The sequence below is a fragment of the Salvelinus sp. IW2-2015 genome, unplaced genomic scaffold (genome assembly GCF_002910315.2).
Source record: "Salvelinus sp. IW2-2015 unplaced genomic scaffold, ASM291031v2 Un_scaffold2137, whole genome shotgun sequence".
In the NCBI taxonomy this organism is placed as follows: Eukaryota; Metazoa; Chordata; class Actinopteri; order Salmoniformes; family Salmonidae; genus Salvelinus; species Salvelinus sp. IW2-2015.
In genome coordinates this window covers 300,878-322,378 of record NW_019943471.1, presented here as the reverse complement: position 1 = coordinate 322,378, position 21,501 = coordinate 300,878, and the positions used below count along the sequence as shown (strand labels likewise).

At 46.4% G+C, this 21,501-nt stretch overlaps 1 protein-coding gene and 1 pseudogene across 1 annotated transcript in view; one reads left to right on the top strand and one right to left on the bottom strand.

Moving 5' to 3' along the window:
* The window catches only part of LOC112073071 (tubulin gamma-1 chain), a 23,294-nt gene extending 15,125 nt beyond the window's left edge, over window positions 1–8,169 (top strand). Inside the window, exons 5-8 of the mRNA XM_070440031.1 lie at window positions 2,095–2,286; window positions 6,050–6,202; window positions 6,503–6,664; window positions 6,955–8,169. Coding sequence (XP_070296132.1) covers window positions 2,095–2,286; window positions 6,050–6,202; window positions 6,503–6,664; window positions 6,955–7,152 — 705 coding nt within the window. The 3' untranslated portion in view covers window positions 7,153–8,169. The remainder of the gene's footprint in view (window positions 1–2,094; window positions 2,287–6,049; window positions 6,203–6,502; window positions 6,665–6,954) is intronic.
* A 482-nt stretch (window positions 8,170–8,651) lies between these two features.
* LOC112073070 (unconventional myosin-X-like) overlaps window positions 8,652–21,501 on the bottom strand; it is a 20,450-nt pseudogene continuing 7,600 nt past the window's right edge.

Genomic DNA, 21,501 nt, shown 5'->3' with positions numbered 1-21,501 from the left:
CGGGATGAAAGTTGACTGCTGTTTCCCAGACCCGCCAGCAATTCGTTAATCTTATCTCTTCTCAGTTGTCCTTGCAAGCCGTCATATTTTTCGCGTGATGAGTCTCGTAGTGGCGTCGAATTATATTCCTTCAATACCGAAACTTGTTGCAAACACACCAAGCACGAAGGTTTTCCGTGCATCTCTGTAAATAAATAGGACGTGGTCCATTTTTCTTTGAAAATTCTACACTCCTTATCTACTTTTCTCCGTTTGGATAACGACATTTTGGCAATGAGGGTGTAGCGGAGAGTAGAGACCAAGGTATTAACAACGTCGTAACAAGCAGCAGATGGCGCATATTGACCGTCTGCTGTTTTCAGTCTGTCTCATGATGCGGCTTGTCTTCTACTCTGATGGAAAGAGTGCGCCCCTTAGCGGATAATCCATGAATTGCAGCGAATTAAAAATATTAATTCCATGTCTTTTATTGCATGTTTTCCACTTTCAAATTATCCTGCGGGCCTGATCGAACCTCCTTGGGGGCCGGTTCCGGCCCGCGGGCCGTATGTTTGACACCCCTGTTCTAGATCATCAGACTCCTGAGAGGAGGAAGTGTTTCTATGCAGAGGCGTTTTGATAGCCTGGTCCCAGATCTGTTTGTGCTGTCTTGCCAAGTCGGTAATATGGCACAAACTGAACTGGGACCAGGCTACTGTTTATAGCCTACTGACCGTGGCCCAGAAACTATTAGGCAAATACAGAGAGAGTGTATGGGTGAAGTAAACCTCACACTGTTAGCCAGAATGTCCTGAGGATTCAACAAACTAGTTAGACTAGTTACTCCTCACACTTTAACTGTCAAACTGGATCTCTCACTCCCTAGCAATTATTGTTGAATGAACAACCAGTGGTTGTTAAAAAAAAAAACTTGTCGTCAAATATGTCTATATCCCTAGGGCTGTGGCGGTCATGGAATATGGATGACTAATTGGCCACACAAATGAACGCGGGCACCGTAATAACCGGTCAAATGTTCTATTATTCTTTTCAATTTTTTTCCCCCTCTCTGCTCCTGACTGCATGTGCTGCCATAGAAATAGAACGGACGTCCTCATTTAAGTCAATGGTGGCATAATGGGTGGACTGGCGGCTATTGCGAGTGTACCCATAGGAACAAAGGAGGAAGTAAAAGAAGGAATTAAAAGCAGGAAGTGTACCCGTCAAAATGTGCTGTGATTTGTTGATTCAACTCAACTGACATTACAAAAAATACATTGCATCGCATGAGCCACATCATTTGAATGAACATTCTACATTACCGTGGAAATTATTGTATAACAATACCAGGCAGCCGTTGCGAGTGTACCAATGAGTTTACCAGTCAAATTGCCAGGGTTAGAGGTGCAAAGTCTGTTCTATTCATTATATTTCTATGTGTGCCGCTGCAGGGAGGGGGACACTGTCTAGGCAACTCCTTGCTTGTTTCAGCAAGGAACAGCAGTTTCATCACGTTGTTAAGATTCCATGTTACTGCAGAAACAGACTGCGCCTCACGAATGCCCGGCAATTCTGTCTTCAGTCAGCTGTTCATTCCACCCCCCAAAAAATATTTAAACGGTTATGCCGGTTATTTATTTTCATGACGGTCTTCATCCATAACCGTCGTTTATACAGTAATTGTGCCAGCCCTATATACCCTTCTCTAGCTAACCTTCTAACCATACAATCATATAGCATATCTTTTTTTTTAAAACATAAAATACTGTAAAAACACTAGTAAATCAGCCCCAAGTGATTTTACTTTTGGAAATCTGTTCCAAAGTATTCTCACGCATAATAGAGGCATACTGAATATGTGATCGTATACAAATGTAAATAAGGTTTGAAACTATTATATTTTAGTCAAATATTATATCTATTTGGGCTTCTTGCAGTCAATTTGCAGTCTACAAGTTATTTGTAATTATTTTCCGGCTCCCTGAACATCCACTCATGAAAAATTGTCCCGAGGCTGAATCTAGGTGATGATCCCTGTCATATAGGCTGCATTTCTTATGACCACTCCTGGTGTTTGCCCGACAGAAATGGACAAGATTACAGAAATAAAAACAGCCACAAGTAATTATGACAACTAAAGGTTRTTTCTCTCCACAGGTTTCCACCATTATGTCAGCCAGCACAACCACCCTGCGTTACCCTGGATACATGAACAACGACCTGATTGGTCTGATCGCCTCTCTCATCCCCACGCCCCGCCTTCACTTCCTGATGACTGGCTACACACCGCTCACCACTGACCAATCGGTAAGTAGTTCTCAGTGACCGCGTAGTACGTCTTGGTGCTTTCAAGACAGCTGGGAACTCGGAAAAAATCATGAAGTCAGTGATCTTCAGGTCTGAAAGTTGGAGCTCTATAAAGATGCCAGAGTTTCTGACTTGGAATTGCGAGTTGGATGACCGTTCAAATTTTTTTACCCAGTTGGTGCTCATTTTTTCCCCCTGAGTTCAGTTTTTTTTAACACACTGAAGTCTTCGTCAAACTTATTTTTATTATTATTCTTCTGCATGCTACTCCTCTTACACCATTTAAGCTAGAAATGCCATTCAAACTTTAAAATGTGAAGACTGGTCTGGAATAGTGTGCATACAACTTTTTAAAACTATTTATACTTTTGAAACTATACATTTTTTTCAATCACTTTAATGGGACTTCCAACATTCACTGTAATACAATGCAACTTTTGACAAAAATCTGCTATTTTGACCACTTTGCCAACAACTTAGACAAAAAGTTAGTGTGGACTAGAAAGGTCTCGAATTTGATTTGTTTTACCAATCTCTTTCAACACTTAAGCTATTAACTCCAAACCAACGCTGAGATGTTTAGACTGACCCTACTTAGATTGCTTGTTGAAGATTTTTGATACTAGAACCATTTTAAAATGTGTATAAATGAACATGGGTTTGAACGAGAACCATAAGAATACAGAGGTAGCCATTCAGTGGTCCTGCTGCTTCGTCAATTAAGCTACAAGACCAACTTAAACAATTCTGGCTATCCTAACTTTCCTATTCTTTCAAAGCTTTATCAACTATTACTGTACACATTTGCATAAAGTAACTGTCCAACTGGCTTCATCAATAAGTGCATCGATGACGTCCCCCCCATTGATTACAGGCAACATCCGCACTGAGCTAAAGGGTAGAGCTGCCACTTTAAAGGAGTGGGACTCTAACCCGGAAGCTTAAGAAATCCCGCTATGCCCTCCTACGAACCCTCAAACAGGCAAAGCATCAATACAGGACGAAGATTGAATCGTACTACACCGGCTCCGACGCTCGTCGGATGTGGCAGGGCTTGAAAACTATTACAGACTACAAAGGGAAGCACAGCCGAGAGCTGCCGAGTGACACGAGCCTACCAGACGAGCTAAATTACTCTATGCTTGCTTTGAGGCAAGTAACACAGAAACATGCATGAGAGCATCAGCTGTTCCGGACGACTGTGTGATCACGCTCTCCGCAGCCGATGTGAGTAAGACCATTATACAGGTCAACGTTCAGGACTTGTACTCCAAGCATGTGCTGACCAACTGGCAAGTGTCTTCACTGACATTTTCAACCTCTCCCTGTCCGAGTCTGTACCAACATACCAACATGTTTTAAGCAGACCACCATAGTCCCTGTGCCCAAGAACACTAAGGTAACTTGCCTAAATGACTACCGACCCGTAGCACTCACGTCTGTAGCCATGAAATGCTTTGAAAGGCTGGTCATAGCTCACAAACACCATTATCCCAGAAACACTGAACCCACTCTAATTTGCATACAGCCCCAACAGATCCACAGATGATGCAATCTCTATTGCACTCCACACTGCCCTTTCACACCTGGACAAAAGAAACACCTATGTGAGAATGCTATTCATTGACTAGAGCTCAGTGTTCAACACCATAGTGCCCTCAAAGCTCAGGACCCTGGGACTTAACACCTCCCCCTGCAACTTGATTCTGGACTTCCTGACGGGCTGCCCCCAGGTGGTAAGGGTAGGTAACAACACATCCGCCAAACTGATGCTCCACATGTGGGCCCTTCAGGTGTGCGTGTTCAGTCCTCTCCTGTACTCGTTCACTCATGACTGCACGGCCAGGCACGACTCCAACACCATCATTAAGTTTGCCGATGACAACAGTGGTAAGCCTGATCAACAACGACGAGACAGCCAATAGGGAGGAGGTCAGAGACCTGACCGTGTGGTGCAAGAACAACAACCTCTCCCTCAACGCGATCAAGACAAAGGAGATGATTTGTGGACTCCAGGAAAACGAGGACCGAGCATGCCCCCATTCTCATCGACGGGGCTGTAGTGGAGCAGGTTGAGAGCTTCAAGTTCCTTGGCGTCCACATCACCAACAAACTAATATGGTCCAAGCACACCAAAACAGCCGTGAAGAGGACATGACAAAACCTATTCCCTCTCAGGAGACTGAAAAGATTTGACATGGGTCCTCAGATCCTCAAAAGTTTCTACAGCTGCACCATCGAGAGCATCCTGACGGGTTGCATCACTGCCTGGTATGGCAACTGCTTGGTCTCCGACCGCAAGGCACTACAGAGGGTAGTGCGTACGGCCCAGTACATCACCGGGGCCAAGCTTCCTGCCATTCAGGACCTCTATACCAGGCGGTGTCAGAGGAACGGCCTAAAAATGGTCAGACTCCAGCCACCCTAGTTGTAGACTGTTCTCTCTGCTACCGTACGGCAAGTGGTACCGGTGCGCCAAGTCTAGGTCCAAGAGGCTTCTAAACAGCTTCTACCCTCCAAGCCATAAGACTCCTGAACATCTAATCAAATGGCTACCCAGACTATTTGCATTGCCCCCACCCCCCTCTTTTATGCTGCTGCTACTCTGTTATTATCTATGCATAGTCACTTTAATAACTCTACATGTACATATTACCTCGACTAACCGGTGCCACCGCACATTGACTCTATACCGGTACCCCCTGTATATAGCCTCGCTATTGTTATTTTACTGCTGCTCTTTAATTATTTGTTTTATTTCTTACAAAAAAAAAGTGTTTTTCTTAACTACATTGTTGGTTAAGGGCTGTTGTATTTGGAGCATGTGACAAATGCAATTTGAACAGTAACTATTGAACCATTCAAGCTAGAGACACCAAACCAACGTTCACATGTTCAGGGTATCCTGACTTTTCATTTAGCTACTTGTTCAACTATAACCAGTCCCCAACATTACTACTGCGGACACTACCACTGCTATAACGTWTTTCAAAACCATACATACTCTAAAACAAGCTAGCGCAAACACCACATTTTCTTCAGGAAATGTACTTTTCGGATTTCACTGTCAGCCTAAAGAGTCGGTTTATTAGAACTACAGCTAGCTATTAGGTCTAGATACAAACCTGTCCTACGTAGTTCAACTACCATCAAAATACTTTTAAAGAGCTGTCATCACTAGATGCACTGTCATATTTCTTCCCCAAGTAATAACCTAGAACTTTCTAACTAAAATCCAACTTAATTTACACTGAATGTTTTACAAAAGTAAATTGTACATCTATTAATCTGAAACCCAGTTGCTTTGCTTTCCTACGAGTGTTGTCCTCATGCTCCTGCTTTTTGTTCCCATATTCTGACAGAAGACCATTTTGTCTTGTCTGTCTTCTTTTAGTTTTCACACTCAACAACTGTAGTTTAGAATTTTTTTTGATCGAACTGCCCTACAATCCAAAGTAATAGACTACCATGTCAACTGTATCAAAGTAATCAGAACAATTATTTTATTGCATTTAACTTTGACTATATATAACTGCTTTGCTTTAAATAGTAAAGTAAACCTTTTTTAAACTACTACCACAAAAATAGTCCCACCAATTGTACTAGTTTAGTTTAATCTCTYTTCTTGAAAACACAGATCTTGACTGAGTTATCCAAGTATCTGCCGATTCATCTTCTTTTAAAAACATTTTGTTAACAAAGCATTCCTGTCACTTATGAATATGCCTGCTTATACCTGCCCTCTCCTTTGTTTCTCTCCCAGGTGGCCAGTGTGAGGAAGACCACAGTGCTGGATGTGATGCGGAGGCTGCTGCAGCCGAAGAATGTCATGGTGTCCACYGGCAGGGACAGACAGACCAACCACTGCTACATTGCCATCCTCAACATCATCCAGGGAGAGGTGGACCCCACCCAGGTGTGTGCGTGTGTATATTTTGAATGAGAATGTGTGTTAGCTCAGTGTTTTTTTAATAAAAAATAAATATATATGTTCTCTAATCACATTGAAGTCCTTAACTACGGATGACATAAAAAAAAATAAAGTTCAGTATTAGTTCATGAGCTGACTCCTCTGCTTATTCTGGATGTTATGAAGGAGATGGCTGAAGACCAAGTGGATATTGTAATGGCCTTGTGGTGTGTGTTCAACATATTGGTCTAAATGTTTTAGCAATACTTTCCGTAAGTTGATAGAGTCCTGTTTGTGTGGGTGCAGGTCCACAAGAGCCTGCAGAGGATCCGGGAGCGTAAGCTGGCCAGTTTCATCCCCTGGGGCCCAGCCAGCATCCAGGTGGCTTTGTCCAGGAAGTCCCCGTACCTACCTTCTGCCCACCGCGTCAGCGGCCTGATGATGGCCAATCACACCAGCATCTCCTGTGTAAGCTCCGCCCCTCATTCTCATTACAGGTTCTGAAGGTTGGCTACTTGGAGTAGGTTGGCTACTTGGAGTAGGTTGCTTTGTGCAAAAATATTTTAAAAGGTGACAACTATAATCCTTAGCTAACATTTCAATGGCAAAACACTTCATGGGTTGGTGATAAATGAGTATTTTTGGTATCTTCCTAACCCACACAGTCAGCGACTGAGGGAGTGGGCAGAAAGTGACTAATATGAGGTATATGTAATGTGTTCACTGGATGCCCTTTCTCTTCTCTTCCTCCGTTGCAGCTGTTCGAGCGGACTTGCAAGCAGTACGACAAACTGCGAAAGCGCGAGGCCTTCCTGGAGCAGTTCCGCAAGGAGGACATCTTCAAGGAAAACTTTGACGAGRTGGACAACTCCCGCGAGGTGGTGCAGCAGCTCATCGACGAGTACAGTGCTGCCACGCGGCCCGACTACATCTCCTGGGGAACTCAGGAGCAGTGAGGACAGATGGGATATACACCCCTTTCACATGACATGGGTCCCTCCCTCAGACACCCTTGTCACATGACATGGGTCTGGTCCCCCTCTACAGCCCAACCAGGGAAAGATAGGGCTGAGCTAGTTGCCTCCTGTGCCATCCCTATGGAGAAAAGTGTTAAAGTTCATCCCTGCTGCTTTTCTTCCCTCTTCTGTCCTTAAGCTCTGTTTGGTAGTTAAACCAACGCTTCAATCTGTGTGCCTGTATCCAATCCCCACCGATGGTTATGAATAGTAGTGAATGACTAGTCTTCTCCGTCTCATGCAGGATTCCAAAARGACCCCTACCACTAGACACTTCATAGATAGTAGATCTGAAAGGATCAAATGGGTATCAGCTCCATCTTGTTCTCTGACAGGTGGAATGTATGATATTGTGCCCGGTGGGMATGGGTTAGGGGTTGATTTGGAGTTCTACATCACTCTCTATCCTCTCTTCCGGTTCTTGTGTTGCTGTCAGCAGAACTCATAGCCTTGTTTGGCACTATTTTTATACTGTATAGTAGTACTCTGCTTTTGTGCTGTTCCTTTTGCAGTCACACAGACTAACATACCAGCCGGAGAAACACTTGAGCGTCCTTGAATGGGGACAGAATAAAATGCCTGGTGTGACTTTGTCTTCGTACATTTCTGAAAAGTTTGTGTTATGACACCAGAGCCCATGATAATCAAGCTCTGACAGGATAGTCAAGTAAGTCAATAGGCCTCAGATCAGTTGCTGCTGTCCAGTATGTACTTAACCAAAATGTCTGTTTCATAAGTATGGCAATGGTCATTGTTATAAAATCTATTACATTGTTATTGCAGAGGACAGCCTACTTCTCTACTCTGGTGCCTGAGTGTAAATCCATACTTTCTCTGACTCTACGTACATCAAGAAGCTTGTTAAATTGCATAGCATCTACAGTTTTCCTTTTTTTGTAGCCATCCAAATGTATATACTTTTCATGTTGAACTTTGTTGTGAAATTATAAAAAATAATAATAATTCTGAGAATATTCTTCATTGCCATTGGTGGACTTAAGTGTGAGRTGTATGCTGCTGTTCATATAAATAATTGTAATACTTTTAGGATAGTGGTATTTGTTCATTACTGCATCATGAAGTACAATCACTGACATGCAGTCCTTAGAAGCGGGCATTTTCAGAATACTAAACCTTTCAAGGGTCCACAAAATAATGCTAAATCAAATTCTACTACGCTACTTCAGGCCTCATTACCAGAAAGAAATGCAGGCTCACTCAGCAATGCCCGCTCGGTCAAGTCCATTGTGTCAACCTAAGACGCTGACTGTTCAGAAGGAGAGATTTTAGAAATCTGTCTGGTTGCTGGCACCAAAATCCATCCCCTCTTCCAGGCAGCTCAGGTTGAGAACCTAACTATGGACTGTAACTAGGGCATCAATGAGAGTGGCTTTGTTTTTCAGGGATACTGAGCCTTAACACAATAACAAACAGTATGGTACAATGGTGCTGCTTTTTAATTAATTACAGTCTTTATAGTTTACTTATTGCACATCCAAGTTAGTTAAAAAAAACAATAGTGCAATTGACTATACACACATTACATACAGAAGGTACCATGCGGTGTACAAACAAGCTTTAATCAAAGCGAGCTTTAGGTTGTACTCTGTCTTTACATAGTTACACGGAGGGAGGGATCTCAGAGACTGTGAGCATAGCTGCCTGCAGCTGCAGTATAAAAAGCAACGGCTTGACTGGACAGTGACTGCCTGCATATCGTATGGGCAGGAGGCAAGGCTGGCTGTGCCATGGTGGGTCCTTCCTCCTGAGGAAGACCAAGTCTGCCTGCCAGGTACAGGGGCAGGCGGGTTAGGGAAAAGGAAATCCCACTAGAGCCTGGGTTCCTAATAGACTACTGTATTACAACATAACTAAAACTTATATTGGTCTAAATGACGTTGGGGTGTAACATTTGAGGTGCAACTATCTAACGTCTGGGTATCTTCTCTGGAGAAAGCTCACAGCAGAACTTATCTTTGGTTACTTTAATGAACTTGGACAAAGTCTACCAGCCAAGTAGTGAACACAGAAAGGCAATGTGCTGTGGTTTCGTAGCTGAAGGCTGTATTCAATCTGTGTTGCTGAAGCGTTACCGATTGTGCGATAGAAAGGTCATCTCCAATTGAGTAGACTGATGCAGCGTTTACCGTGAATGCAGTCTCCGCTAATGCGGGAACATTGCCTTTTAAATTTCAATCACGCTGTAACGCTGAACTTCCACGATACGGATTGAATAGAGCCCTTAAGCAATACAGGATCACATGGCTGATCAGTACAGTGACCTAATGGATCTAGATGAGGCATTAATGGGATCATTTCAAAGCCATACTTAAAAACAACACAAAACCAGCTAGGTCCTCATTTAAGACATACAAAATGGATGAAATAAAATAAACTACACAATGTGTCACAAAGTGTGTACATAAATAATACTAAGAACGCATCAATAGTCAGGACAGCATTGGTTCTGTATGTAGGCACAGCAGAGAAAAGACAGGGGRCTGCATTGTGGTTGTGATGGTCCATGTTACTGGCTGGGGGTTAGGTGAGTACGTCAATTCTTCAGAGTGTGGACTTAAAACAGGTATCTACTTTCCATCCACACCGAATATGTTCCCCACTGAAACAGAGACTGGGAAATAACAGTTCCACCCTTAAATTGGAGGTATAGGCCTAGATATAAGATCAATATTGGATCACTTAACTATTAAAAATGAACAGACAAGACATTTAAAATGCTCCTATCAAGTGTTAGCCAAGTGTTAGCCATAGTTTCATGTTGGGGTGATAGCTTGGGCAAGCAGCAAGTTGACAAAAGGGGGGGGGAAATCAGAGTGTTTGGTAGAAACAACAGACAAGTCATAGCCCAAGATCCTGTAGTTTCTGTTACACAGCATTAGGCTGGATCCTTTATAACATCTCGTCCAATCAAAGTGTCCCATCCTGTAGTCTCGTCCAATCAAAGTGTCCCATCCTGTAGTCTCGTCCAATCAAAGTGTCCCATCTAGTAGTCTCTCCCACCCAGCTGACAGTACCAGCAGGAGCAGTTCTGTCCATGACAGCCAGAGTGACTTACTGAGCTCCATCATCTGGTTCCAGTTCAAGTTCACACGGCTTGCTACATCAACAGTTCTAGGTAATGCAAGCCTGGCTGGGGTCTTTATGAAAACAGACCCTTTCATAGTGTGTGTGTGAGAGAGAGAGAGAGAGAGGAGGTGAAAGTGTGGGTGTGAGTCAGTCTGATTCCACCCCCCCCCTTTCTATTGCATGAGGGATATTCTAGGAAAGGCCGATAATCTTCTAGGAAAGGCAGAGCGCGACATGTAGAACAACATAGCAGAGGCACGTTCCCAGCGCTCCCTAAAGCAGTTTGTCCTCTGCTCCGTGTCTCTAGCTGAGCGGTGTAACTGGTTGGGGAACAGTAGATGAACTCTTGTGTCTAGGCAACYGTGTGTCTCCCTGAAGTATGGCTCTGTGAGTTCTAGGAGATAAGGAGCCACAGCMTCGGGTCCCGTGCCTCACGTTGTCGGGGTGCTGGTTCTCCCATGTGAGAACAGAGGTTGTGTGGCAGGATGGGGGTGGCGACACCTCATCAGCACCCACGTGTTTCTGTGGGTTTCTAGCCTCACTTACAAAACAGGCTCCTCCCCTTCTCGCTCCTTCAGTTGGAAAGCCCAGCGAGGTTTATTTTCACGGATGAGGAGTAAAAACAGCCCTCTCTTTGTTTTGGCTGCGGTGCTGTCCGCTAGGGGGTCCGCTAGGCTGGGGCTGGGCTCCAATGAGGCTGTGTGTGAGCTGAGGACAGGGGGAAGGGGCGCTCTTCACACGGGGTGCGAGGGCAGCTCCAGCAGGGTGGGGGTGGGTGTCGGGGGGAGGTGGTGGAAGCCCACCTCGATGGCAGTGCCCTCTGTGATGCTCACCACGTCGTCGCCCCTCCCGCGCTGGCGACGGATGGCACTGAAATAGGCATTCATCAGCTGCATGATCTCAGTCAGCTGTGACAGAGAGAGAGAGAACAGAGGGAGGGGGGAAGAGAGAGAGGAGAGAGAGAGACAGAAGGAGTGAGAGAACAGAACGAGAAAGAGAGAACAGAGAGTCAGCCTGGTGACAGTGTGAGGAGTGGCTTTCTCAATGTCTGTGTCTGGCACCAACACGGGAGCGAGGGGAGGGAGGGGAGAGATGATGTCATCCAGCTGCTGCTGGAACAGAAACAATCCTCCAGGGATGGTCAGAGCGTGATGTAGCAGCACCAGCACTCACACCACTGGACTGAACTTCAGTAAGACACAACCCTAACAACAACAAAAGCAGATGGGTATTGCATTTCAACATATTATGTCTGTGTTACAGCTGGGTTTTATATCTGTCCTTAAGGTCACAGCAAAATATTGCATTAGCTCATGATCGTATGTTGTTGTGTTGGCCACCGGGTCCTAACCCCAATTTATCCAACTACCATCAGTCCACATCTGGCCTTACCCCTAACACTATGTGACCTCTGGCCTTACCCCTAACACTATGTGACCTCTGGCCTTACCCCTAACACTATGTGACCTCTGGCCATAACCTTTGCCCTAACTTCAACACGACCCCAGTCCAGCTGCCGGCACCAATTCTAACCCTTACTTCAGCTGCTAACCTTGCCTTAACCGTTGACTCCTAGCTTAACAATATCCCCCTTCAAATCAGCTCCTGTTGAACTCTGCCCAATCCACTTCAATCCTCTAAGTTTAATACAGAGAAATGTGAGCCTCATAGTTCAGAAAAGTATCACCCTCCTTTAGCTGGCCTCCAATTTGCCTGTTCTGCTGCACCAATAAATAAATAAAAGCCACTCTTGTGCCCCGTGAGAGAGAGATCACAGAGAGGGCTTTGTTCCGCGTGGGAAGATGCAAGCCAATCTGCAGGATGAACGGACGATTTGTTCTCACAAAGAAAAAAAAGAATTCGCTGTTTGGGGAAATATCCAGGTTTCTGGGAAATGTTATGGGCTAATATTTTAGTCTAACCACTGCAAAGGAAAAAAACCTCACCCCGGTTAGTATTTAATAACAGGAAGTAAGACRCTTGGTGGTTGATTCTGGTGGCAGAGAGAGAGAGGCAGGCTGTGTACTCTCATTTAAATCGCGATGAATGACTGTTTTTGCACGTGGGTCAGGGAGCTGTGGGTGGAATAACATCATGAGCAGGCAGCGTGGCTGTTTCAATGACTGTGCACAACGCGTCACTGTGATCAGGAATAGAMGCCATTCACCAGGCACAATAAAGCAGCTCACTGCTGTATGCAGCCRGAATGAGGAGAACAACTGGAGTCAATCAAAGAACTTTTCAGGTTTAATTCCACCTACAGACTCTGCTATGTGTCTATGAATGACAGATGTATCATTAGGACACACAATGCCTCCTGCTATGAGCTTTTGTTCACCCACCTTGGTGGTTTCAAACAGCAGGTCTCGGTCGCCGGCGGTGATCTTGAAGGTGTTGCTGTCGGAGACGCCGTAGGAGCAGATCTGTCCYTAGGGGAAGGACTCCAGGGCCTCTGCCTCGCCCTGCCTGTACAGAGACACACACGTCGCTGCCACACCCAGCCACAGCTTCTGAGAGAAACTACCTGTCGAACTCTGGAGCGAGAGAGAGATATAGAAAGGGAGAGAGAGAGAGAAAGCGAGGGAGAGAGAGAGAAAGAGAGAGGAAGAGGGAGAGAGAGGGCAAAAGAGGTCAGTACTATAATCTCTCTTTACGCTCAACTCACTTATCTGTGTAGACGGAGAAAGGAGATGTACTCACAATATAGAAGTCCACCTCATAGAGTGTGCAGCCAAAGCCAGACCACTGGCGTGCGATGGTGAGGTAGGCAGCCATACTGTCCCTCCTGCTGTACCCGGCCAGGCCCTTCCAGCACTCCACGACGGTGCTCATGATGGCCGCAGCCTCCTCCTTCAGACGGCTGCGTAGCCGCAGGTCCTGCTCCACCTTCTGCTTGTGGGCTGCAGTGGCKGTATGGTTCCACAACGCCCCTCCCAGGAGACCCCCGGGGAAGCGCTGGGGCGGTGGGCAGCCCTGGGCCGGGGGCTGGGTGGCGGGGAGGAGGGCAGGGGGGGCACAGGGGGGCATGAGGAGCCGGGCCTCCACCATGTGGCCGGGGAAGAGCTCGTCCAGAGGGGGGCAGGGGGAGTGTGTGCTGAAGTCCCCGATCACAGACTGAAGCCGCAGGGCAGCCAGGGTCTGGAGGTCCTCCTCACAGGCTGGGAGCTGACCTCGCACCACCATCTCATGGCACTGCAGGGAGAGAGAGAGGGGGAGAGAAGAAGAGAGACGTAGAGGAGGATAAAGAAAGAGAGCATGAGTGAGATGGAAGAAAATGAAGATGGAACGAAAGAGAGGAGGGGGGGGTGGTTTAAAAGAGAGAGAAAAATAGAAAGGGGTAAAGAGATGGGGACAGCAGTAACGCTCTCCCTCCATCCATCATAGTTGTACTCCACCCTGTTTTACTCAGGCCCATAACTATTTTATAACTGTCCTCAGGAAGAATGTACTAATGGAGTCAGCCCTGCCTGGTTGAGCCTGGCCTGGGCTCTCAGCAGTGCAGCCAATGGCCTTACTCATGTTTTTAAAGTATTGTGTTTAATTACTATTGTGGTTTGCAAGACTTTAACGACTGTTAAGTGAAACCTAATAACGCAGTGAAATACAAGGAATGAGTCACTGGCCAAAGCTATTAAAATGTCTCATTATCATTATTGGAACAGCCACTAATGTCTAATTTAACATTGACAATAACAAAGGAAATAGAGGCGCCAATCCCTATTTCGTTCTCTCTCTCTCTGTGAGGTTTGTTACCTGTTCAAAGAGGAAGAGGTACTCGATACTGTCAACAGATATGGTGTCAGCATCCAGAATGCAGTAGAGTTTGAAGCAGAGCCTCCACTGGGAGCCTGAGTCTGGCTCTTTGGCAGACAGGCTGGAGAGAGAGCGAGAGAGAGAGAGCGAGAGAGAGAGAGAGAGAGAGCGAGAGAGAGAGAGAGAGAGAGCGAGAGAGCGAGAGAGAGAGAGAGAGAGAGAGAAGGAGGAAGAACACAAGGGGTGACGGGTGGGAAAAAAACACGTGTGAGAATTTATACATACGTACACACACACACACATGCATGCATGAGAACTCCCCAACTGGCTGGCCAGGTCAATATCCCACCACCCCATCGCTTCCTGTCTGTGACATCACCATGTGCTGCAGCGGATGATGACTAACAGCGACGAGCTACATTTGGTATGTTTACCCTGTCACTCTAGCTCTGTAGACTGTAGACACACGCGCACCTCTTAGAATAACACTGAGCCCTTCTATTCCAGCTGAATTCACTCCTTCTCTGCGACACTGAGACTTATCCTTACACAAGCACATGACATCGGTGTCACATTGAGTGTACAGTGGGCGCCCTGACTGCAGACAGACAGACATGGTCACACAAGCCCACTACTTTCCCAGCACGGTGTCGGTTTTGTGTTTGACAAAATGAGACGGCAAGGTCAGCAGTTATCAGGGACTTGGTTCATTTACAGCATGAGAGCTGGACCACAGGAGAAGAAAAACACAAGCGACACTATCTATCTGTAGAAACTAGGAGGATAGAAAGGTTCAGAACTTTTGTGAAACATTACAGCACAGTTGAGAAATATATGGCAATTAGAAATCAAAGCGGGATGGTTTTCAGAGATAGGTGGGAGGGGTTGAGGGTAGCTGAAGGGTGAAAAAAAGAAAAGTAAAATATACAGTGTCCGTAAAATGTATATAGTATGTATAAGCTGGAAGTAGAAGCCTAAATGTTGGTGTCCATTAGTTTACTCCAATTAGGGGAGAGGTGGTAGGGTTAGGGGGAAATAATGATACAAATATATATGGGGGATAGAAATGATGCAGACAATTACATTGATAGAAGCCACAATCTATCTGCAATGTTAAAGCTGATCCACCCGCTAAAAAAATTGATTAATTAAAAACGACACTATCCATCTTTCAAAGACTCCAGATTCCTCTGTCAATTGTTCTACCGAACATAGCTTGGATTCTTGGCACGCACATACAACAGATGAGTTCTCATTCAATTCCGGAGGAGGCTAACTTTTCGAACCTCGTAATGATGTCTGTCTGTGCCTGTCTTGTGTCTGTCTTGTGTCTGCGCGATATTTACTTTTCAAACCTGGTGAGGATGTCAGCGATGATGGTGCTGCCCCCGACAGCTCTCTCCCAGTGGGCGTTCTGCTCAAACAGGGAAAACGTGTTTCTGCTCTCCTTCAGACCCAGCTTCTCCAACATCCTCCTTACCACCTAGCAGAGGAGAGAGAGAGATAGTCTTGAGGAAGTCACTGACAAGCGTTCCCAACTTGCTGGGTCTGGTAAGGAGTAGGGACAACACTTTACAGTGCAAGTCTCCACAAAGGTCAACTGGAGTGAAGAGGATTGGAAAGGGTGCTCGTAGATCTTGGTAGAGACAGAGAGACAGAGATGATAGAGAGACAGAGATGATAGAGAGGTCCCCCCCCCTCACCTCATTGGCGGTGGTGTGTGAGCTGATGTGGAGCTGACAGGAGCCTGGTCCTGGGTAGTGAACTGTACACAGCATCTCCTGTCTCCCCATCAGCACCTGGATCTCCTCCCAGGAGGGAACACATTCCCGACACCGTGTCTTCTCCAGAGCCTCCCCGATGAACGACGCATAGTTATCCATCTCAGAGTCCGGAAATTGGCACTGGATCCTGGACCACCGGAGGGGAGAGAGGAGACACGGGAGTGAGCAGTGTGACTGTGTGTGTATGACTAAAGGAAGCTCCACTACATTTCAAAAGGGCAAACTGAAGCATGTCAGTGAATCTAATATTGATAATGCGAGGCCTGTAAACCGGTATATTATTTTAACTGGATTTGCGTCATCCTTTCAGTTCAACACAAGCCATCTTTATTTTCTTTCGCGTTGGCAATACTGAGAAGTCAATGAGGCGAGGAACGACCAGTGTTCTCACTTTGGCTCTCAGAGACTTAAAAGGCTCTCCTCCCTCCATCCTTCAAAGAGAATGTAAAAAGGGAAAGAAAACATGTTTGACTTTCAGCAGCGCTCTTTACAGGAAAAGGTGTTTCCGCTCACGTGAACCAGAGTGACCTGCCACTTCCTCGCAGCGGAGTGGCCAGGGAAGGTGAGGGAGGGGATCAACCTTCAATGGGCCCAAAATCTCCAACACACGCAAGAATGTCAGAGGTGTGAAAGATGACCTGACAGAGCCATGAGCTCACCCCAGCACAAACAAGGAAGGGTAGACGTTGGGGAAGGAAGCAATTATACTACAGTGTCCATCCCAAAATATACAGCACAGAGAACAGAGAAGAGCTGGAGTGAGAAAGGGGGCGAATGAGTGGAGACTCAGACACTCCAGACAGCCAAATGGAGAGAGAGAGACAGAGAGACAGAGAGAAGGCCCTCCACTCCCCTCTCTGTTCCTCTGTCTCATTACGGGGCACAGGGTGGGTTTTGTCTTGCTGCTCAAACATAATTAGGAATGCTCCACTGAGGGAGACTGTGCTGTGTGATCCCTTTCCGTCTGCCCCCCTCCCCACCCCGCTTGGCCCAACCTTCTCTACTTCACGCACGCAGGGCTCATGCCGACCCTTCTCCGACTGGGGACATTCCCTGGGGGGTTCTCAGTGCACCATGGGGGTAGAGGGGGAGGGGGGCTCAGTCTCTGGGCCCTCTGCCCAGTGTGCAGCTCCAGTTCTGTCCAGCTGTGGGGTCAGCCTCAACACTCTCTCACAGAGGTCTCAGGGAAACACTGACCCTATCTCTTTATAGCAGCGCTGCTGCATAACCCGCCACCTTGCATTTAGGCTGACCCCGGAGGCTAATAGCTAGCTATACTGTGAAAAGTACAATCGCCATACTTACCCATGCCAAACATACAGTACGTTCGGAAAGTATTCAGACCCCTTGAATTTTTCCACATTTTGTTAGGTTACAGCCTTCTTCTAAAATGTATTAAATAGTATTTTTTTCCTCGTCAATCTACACACAATACCACATAATGACAACGCAAAAACAGTTTTTTAGAAATGTTTGCATATTTATTAAAAATAAAAAACGGAAATATAACATTTACATAAGTATTCAGTCCCTTTATCAGTACTTTGTTGAAGCACCTTTGGCAGCGATTACAGCCTCGAGTCTTCTTGTGTATGACGCTACAAGCTTGGTACATCTGTATTTGGGGAGTTTCTCATTCTTCTCTGCAGATCCTCTCAAGCTTTGTCAGGCCGTCTCTTCAGAGATGTTCGATTGGGTTCAAGTCCGGGCTCTGGCTGGGCCACTCAAGGACATTCAGAGACTTGTCCCGAAGCCACTCCTGCGTTGTCTTGGCTGTGTGCTTAGGGTCGTTGTCCTGTTGGAAGGTGAACCTTCACCCCAGTCTGAGGTCCTCGAGCAGGTTTTCATCAAGGATCTCTCTGTACTTTTCTCCATTCATCTTTGCCTCGATCCTTACTAGTCTCCCAGTCCCTGCCACTGAAAAACATCCCCACAGCATGATGCTGCCACCACCATGCTTCACCGTAGGGATGGTGGCAGATTTCCTCCAGACGTGACACTTGGCATTCAGGCCAAAGAGTTCAATCTTGGTTTCATCAGACCAGAGAAACTTGTTTCTCATGATCTGAGAGTCTTGAGGTGCCTTTTGGCAAACTCCTAGCAGGCTGTCATGTGCCTTTTACTGAGGAGTGGCTTCCATCTGGCAACTCTACCATAAAGGCCTAATTGCTGGAGTTCTGCAGAGATGTATCCTGCCTGTTTGGCCCTGTCCGGGGGTATCATCGGATGGGGCCACAGTGTCTCCTGACCCCTCCTGTCTCAGCCTCCAGTATTTATGCTGCAGTAGTTTATGTGTCGGGGGGCTAGGGTCAGTCTGTTATATCTGGAGTATTTCTCCCGTATTATCCGGTGTCCTGTGTGAATTTAAGTATGCTCTCTCTAATTCTCTCTTTCTCTCTTTCCTTATTTCTCTCTCTCGGAGGACCTGGACCATGCCTCATGCCTAGGACCATGCCTCAGGACTACCTGCCATGATGACTCCTTGCTGTCCACAGTCCACCTGGCCGTGCTGCTGCTCCAGTTTCAATTGTTCTGCCTGCGGCTATGGAACCCTGACCTGTTCACCGGACGTGCTACCTGTCCCATACCTGCTGTTTTCAACTCTCTAGAGACAGCAGGAGTGGTAGAGATACTCTTAATGATCGGCTATGAAAAGCCAACTGACATTTACTCCTGAAGTGCTGACCTGTTGCACCCTCTATAACCACTGTGATTATTATTATTTGACCATGCTGGTCATTTTTGAACATTTGAACATCTTGGCCATGTTCTGTTATAATCTCCACCCGGCACAGCCAGAAGAGGACTGGCCACCCCTCATAGCCTGGTTCCTCTCTAGGTTTCTTCCTAGGTTTTTGGCCTTTCTAGGGAGTTTTTCTTAGCCACCGTGCCTCTACACCTGCATTGCTTGCTGTTTGAGGTTTTACTTTGAGTTATCAGCTGATGTAAGAAGGGCTTTATAAATACATTTGATTTGATGATTGTCCTTCTGGAAGGTTCTCCCATCTCCACAGAGGAACTCTAGAGCTCTGTCAGTGACCATCGGGTCTTGATCACCTCCCAGACCAAGGCCCTTCTCCCAGGATTGCTCAGTTTGGCCGGGTACCCAGCTCTAGGAAGAGTCTTGGTGGTTACAAACTTCTTCCACTTAAGAATGATGGAGGCCACTGTGTTCTTTGGGACCTTCAATGTTGCTGAAATGTTTTGGTACCCCAGATCTGTGCCTCGACACAATCCAGTCTTGGAGCTCAATCAAGTTGTAGAAACATCTCAAGGATGATCAATGGAAACAGGATGCACCTGAGCTCAAATTTCAACTCTCATAGCAAAGGGTCTGAATACTTATGTAAATTAAGGTATTTCTGTTTTTAATACATTTGCAAAAATGTCTAAAAATCTGTTTTTGCTTTGTCATGACGGGGTATTGTGTGTAGATTGCTGAGGATTTTCTCAAGGGGTCTGAATACTTTCCGAAGGCTCTGTACATACAACCCCTACCGCGAGAGACAGTGTGTTCTAGCTCTGAGTGGTGGATGCCTCAGTGTGCTATATATTATATTCTGTGCTATATATTGCAACTGTTCCATTAGCTTTGGCCTGATACTGAGTAGCAATGTAAACATGGGCATCGTATATAGTGCTTCGTGACTAGCAGTCCAACAGAGGCTTTAGGCCAAAGATTAGCACTGTTAATATAGCTTAGCATGTGGCTAATTCAGAGCTGCAAATCCACTCCTAAAACACTGGATCTGTCTGGGGGTCGTGCAGTAACAACGTGAGAGCATATCACACTACTATATGTAACTGGTGGTTAGTAGGCTTGGCGCCTGTCACCTGTCTCCTCCCACGGTGGGTTCCCATGCTACTGGCACCCTTCTGGCCCACAGCCTGACCCCCATTTCTCCCTCGTACCGCAGCCCTATTCCCCCCCTCACCTCTCCAATCATTTCTGTGACAGGGTACAGACACACCTGTCAACACCAAACGCTTTCTATTGTTGGTGAAACCAGCTGATGCCTTAAAGTTTTCCGCAAGCTACGACAGAGCTAGGTGGATGGGTAGGGGAAGAATTACACCCCCTGTTGAGGGCGTTGTGTTACATGTTGTGTGTGTCACCTCTTGAGGTGGAAGCGCAGGTATTTAAGCACGCCGGGGCCGGGCAGGAAGGTGCAGCTCATGCAGGTGAGGAGCTGCCAGTAGCGGAGGTGTGCGGCGGTGTGGGGCTGCGGCGTGCAGCTGGTCTGCTTCACCAGCTGGCAGTAGACCTCGTCCCGGAGCGGCCGCAGGTCCAGACAGGTCTGCAGCACGCCCTGGATCAGAGGCACCGGGTCCCGTGCAGACTCCAGCTGCTGCAGACAGTTGAAGAGCTTCACTGCTTCCTCCCGCACCGTGGCGTAGCCCTTACCGCTGTGGTCTGTGGGGGAGGAGGGGGGGAGTCAGTACCAGACGCATAGTATTAGCAATTAGACCAGACTAGACCAGTCAGCATGTTTGAGAATAGATGATTCTGCTTCTGTGACGTCTCTTGGTGGAACAACTAAGCTTTAGTGGCCGTCTCTCATCATTCCTTATCTAAGCTGTCTCACTCACTGGCCTTGACTTGGCACGCAGGCAGGTAGGCATTACAGTCGACTAACTCAATGGTAAGTCTATATGCGAGTCTGTTACAGTGTATGATTACTGGGCATGTCAATGAGCCTGTGACAGCATTACTCATGTGTGAGTGGGTGTGTGTGTGTGTAACTGCTCGTGTTTTATTGTAGAGTTTACAGGCATGGCACTGACCGCAGGGAAAGGTGGTAGCATGGTAGTAGTACTTACAGGTGTGTTCCAGGCTGCCGTAAGGGAAGGGCAGCAGGGAGGCATACAGGGGGCTCTGGGTGTGCTTCAGGATGGGGTTGTGCTGGTAGATATTATCTACCACCTCGGGGTTAAACTTGTTCTCCTGGAGAAGAAAGACAGAGAGACAGACAGACAGTTAAAGAGAGAGAGAGTGACAGATGAGCTTCCTTGACCTTCCAGCTGACCGGGGAGCAGCCCCAAACAGGGCTGCTATGAGAGAGAGTGTGTTGGGTAACAGGGGTGACTAGGGTCAGTGGGAGTCAGGCCATGGAGCAGGAGGACAGCTATGACCGATTTTTGGGGACACAACAAAACACACCGTCATCATTGACACTATTTACAGTTGAAGTCGGAAGTTTACATACACTTAGGTTGGAGTCATTAAAACTAGTTTTTCAACCACTCCACACATTTCTGGTTAACAAACTATAGTTTTGGCAAGTCGGTTAGGACATCTACTTTGTGCAAAACAAGTAATTTTTCCAACAATTGTTTACAGACAGATTATTTCACTTATAATTCACTGTATCACAATTCCAGTGGGTCAGAAGTTTACATAGTGTGTGTCTTTAAACAGCTTGGACAATTCCAGAAAATTATGTCATGGCTTTAGAAGCTTCTGATAGGCTAATTGACATCATTTGAGTCAATTGGAGGTGTACCTGTGGATGTATTTCAAGGCCTACCTTCAAACTCAGTGCCTCTTCGCTTGACATCATGGGAAAATCAAAAGAAATCAGCCAAGACCTCAGAAAATAAATTGTAGACCTCCACAAGTCTGGTTCATCCTTGGGAGCAATTTCCAAACGCCTGAAGGTACCAC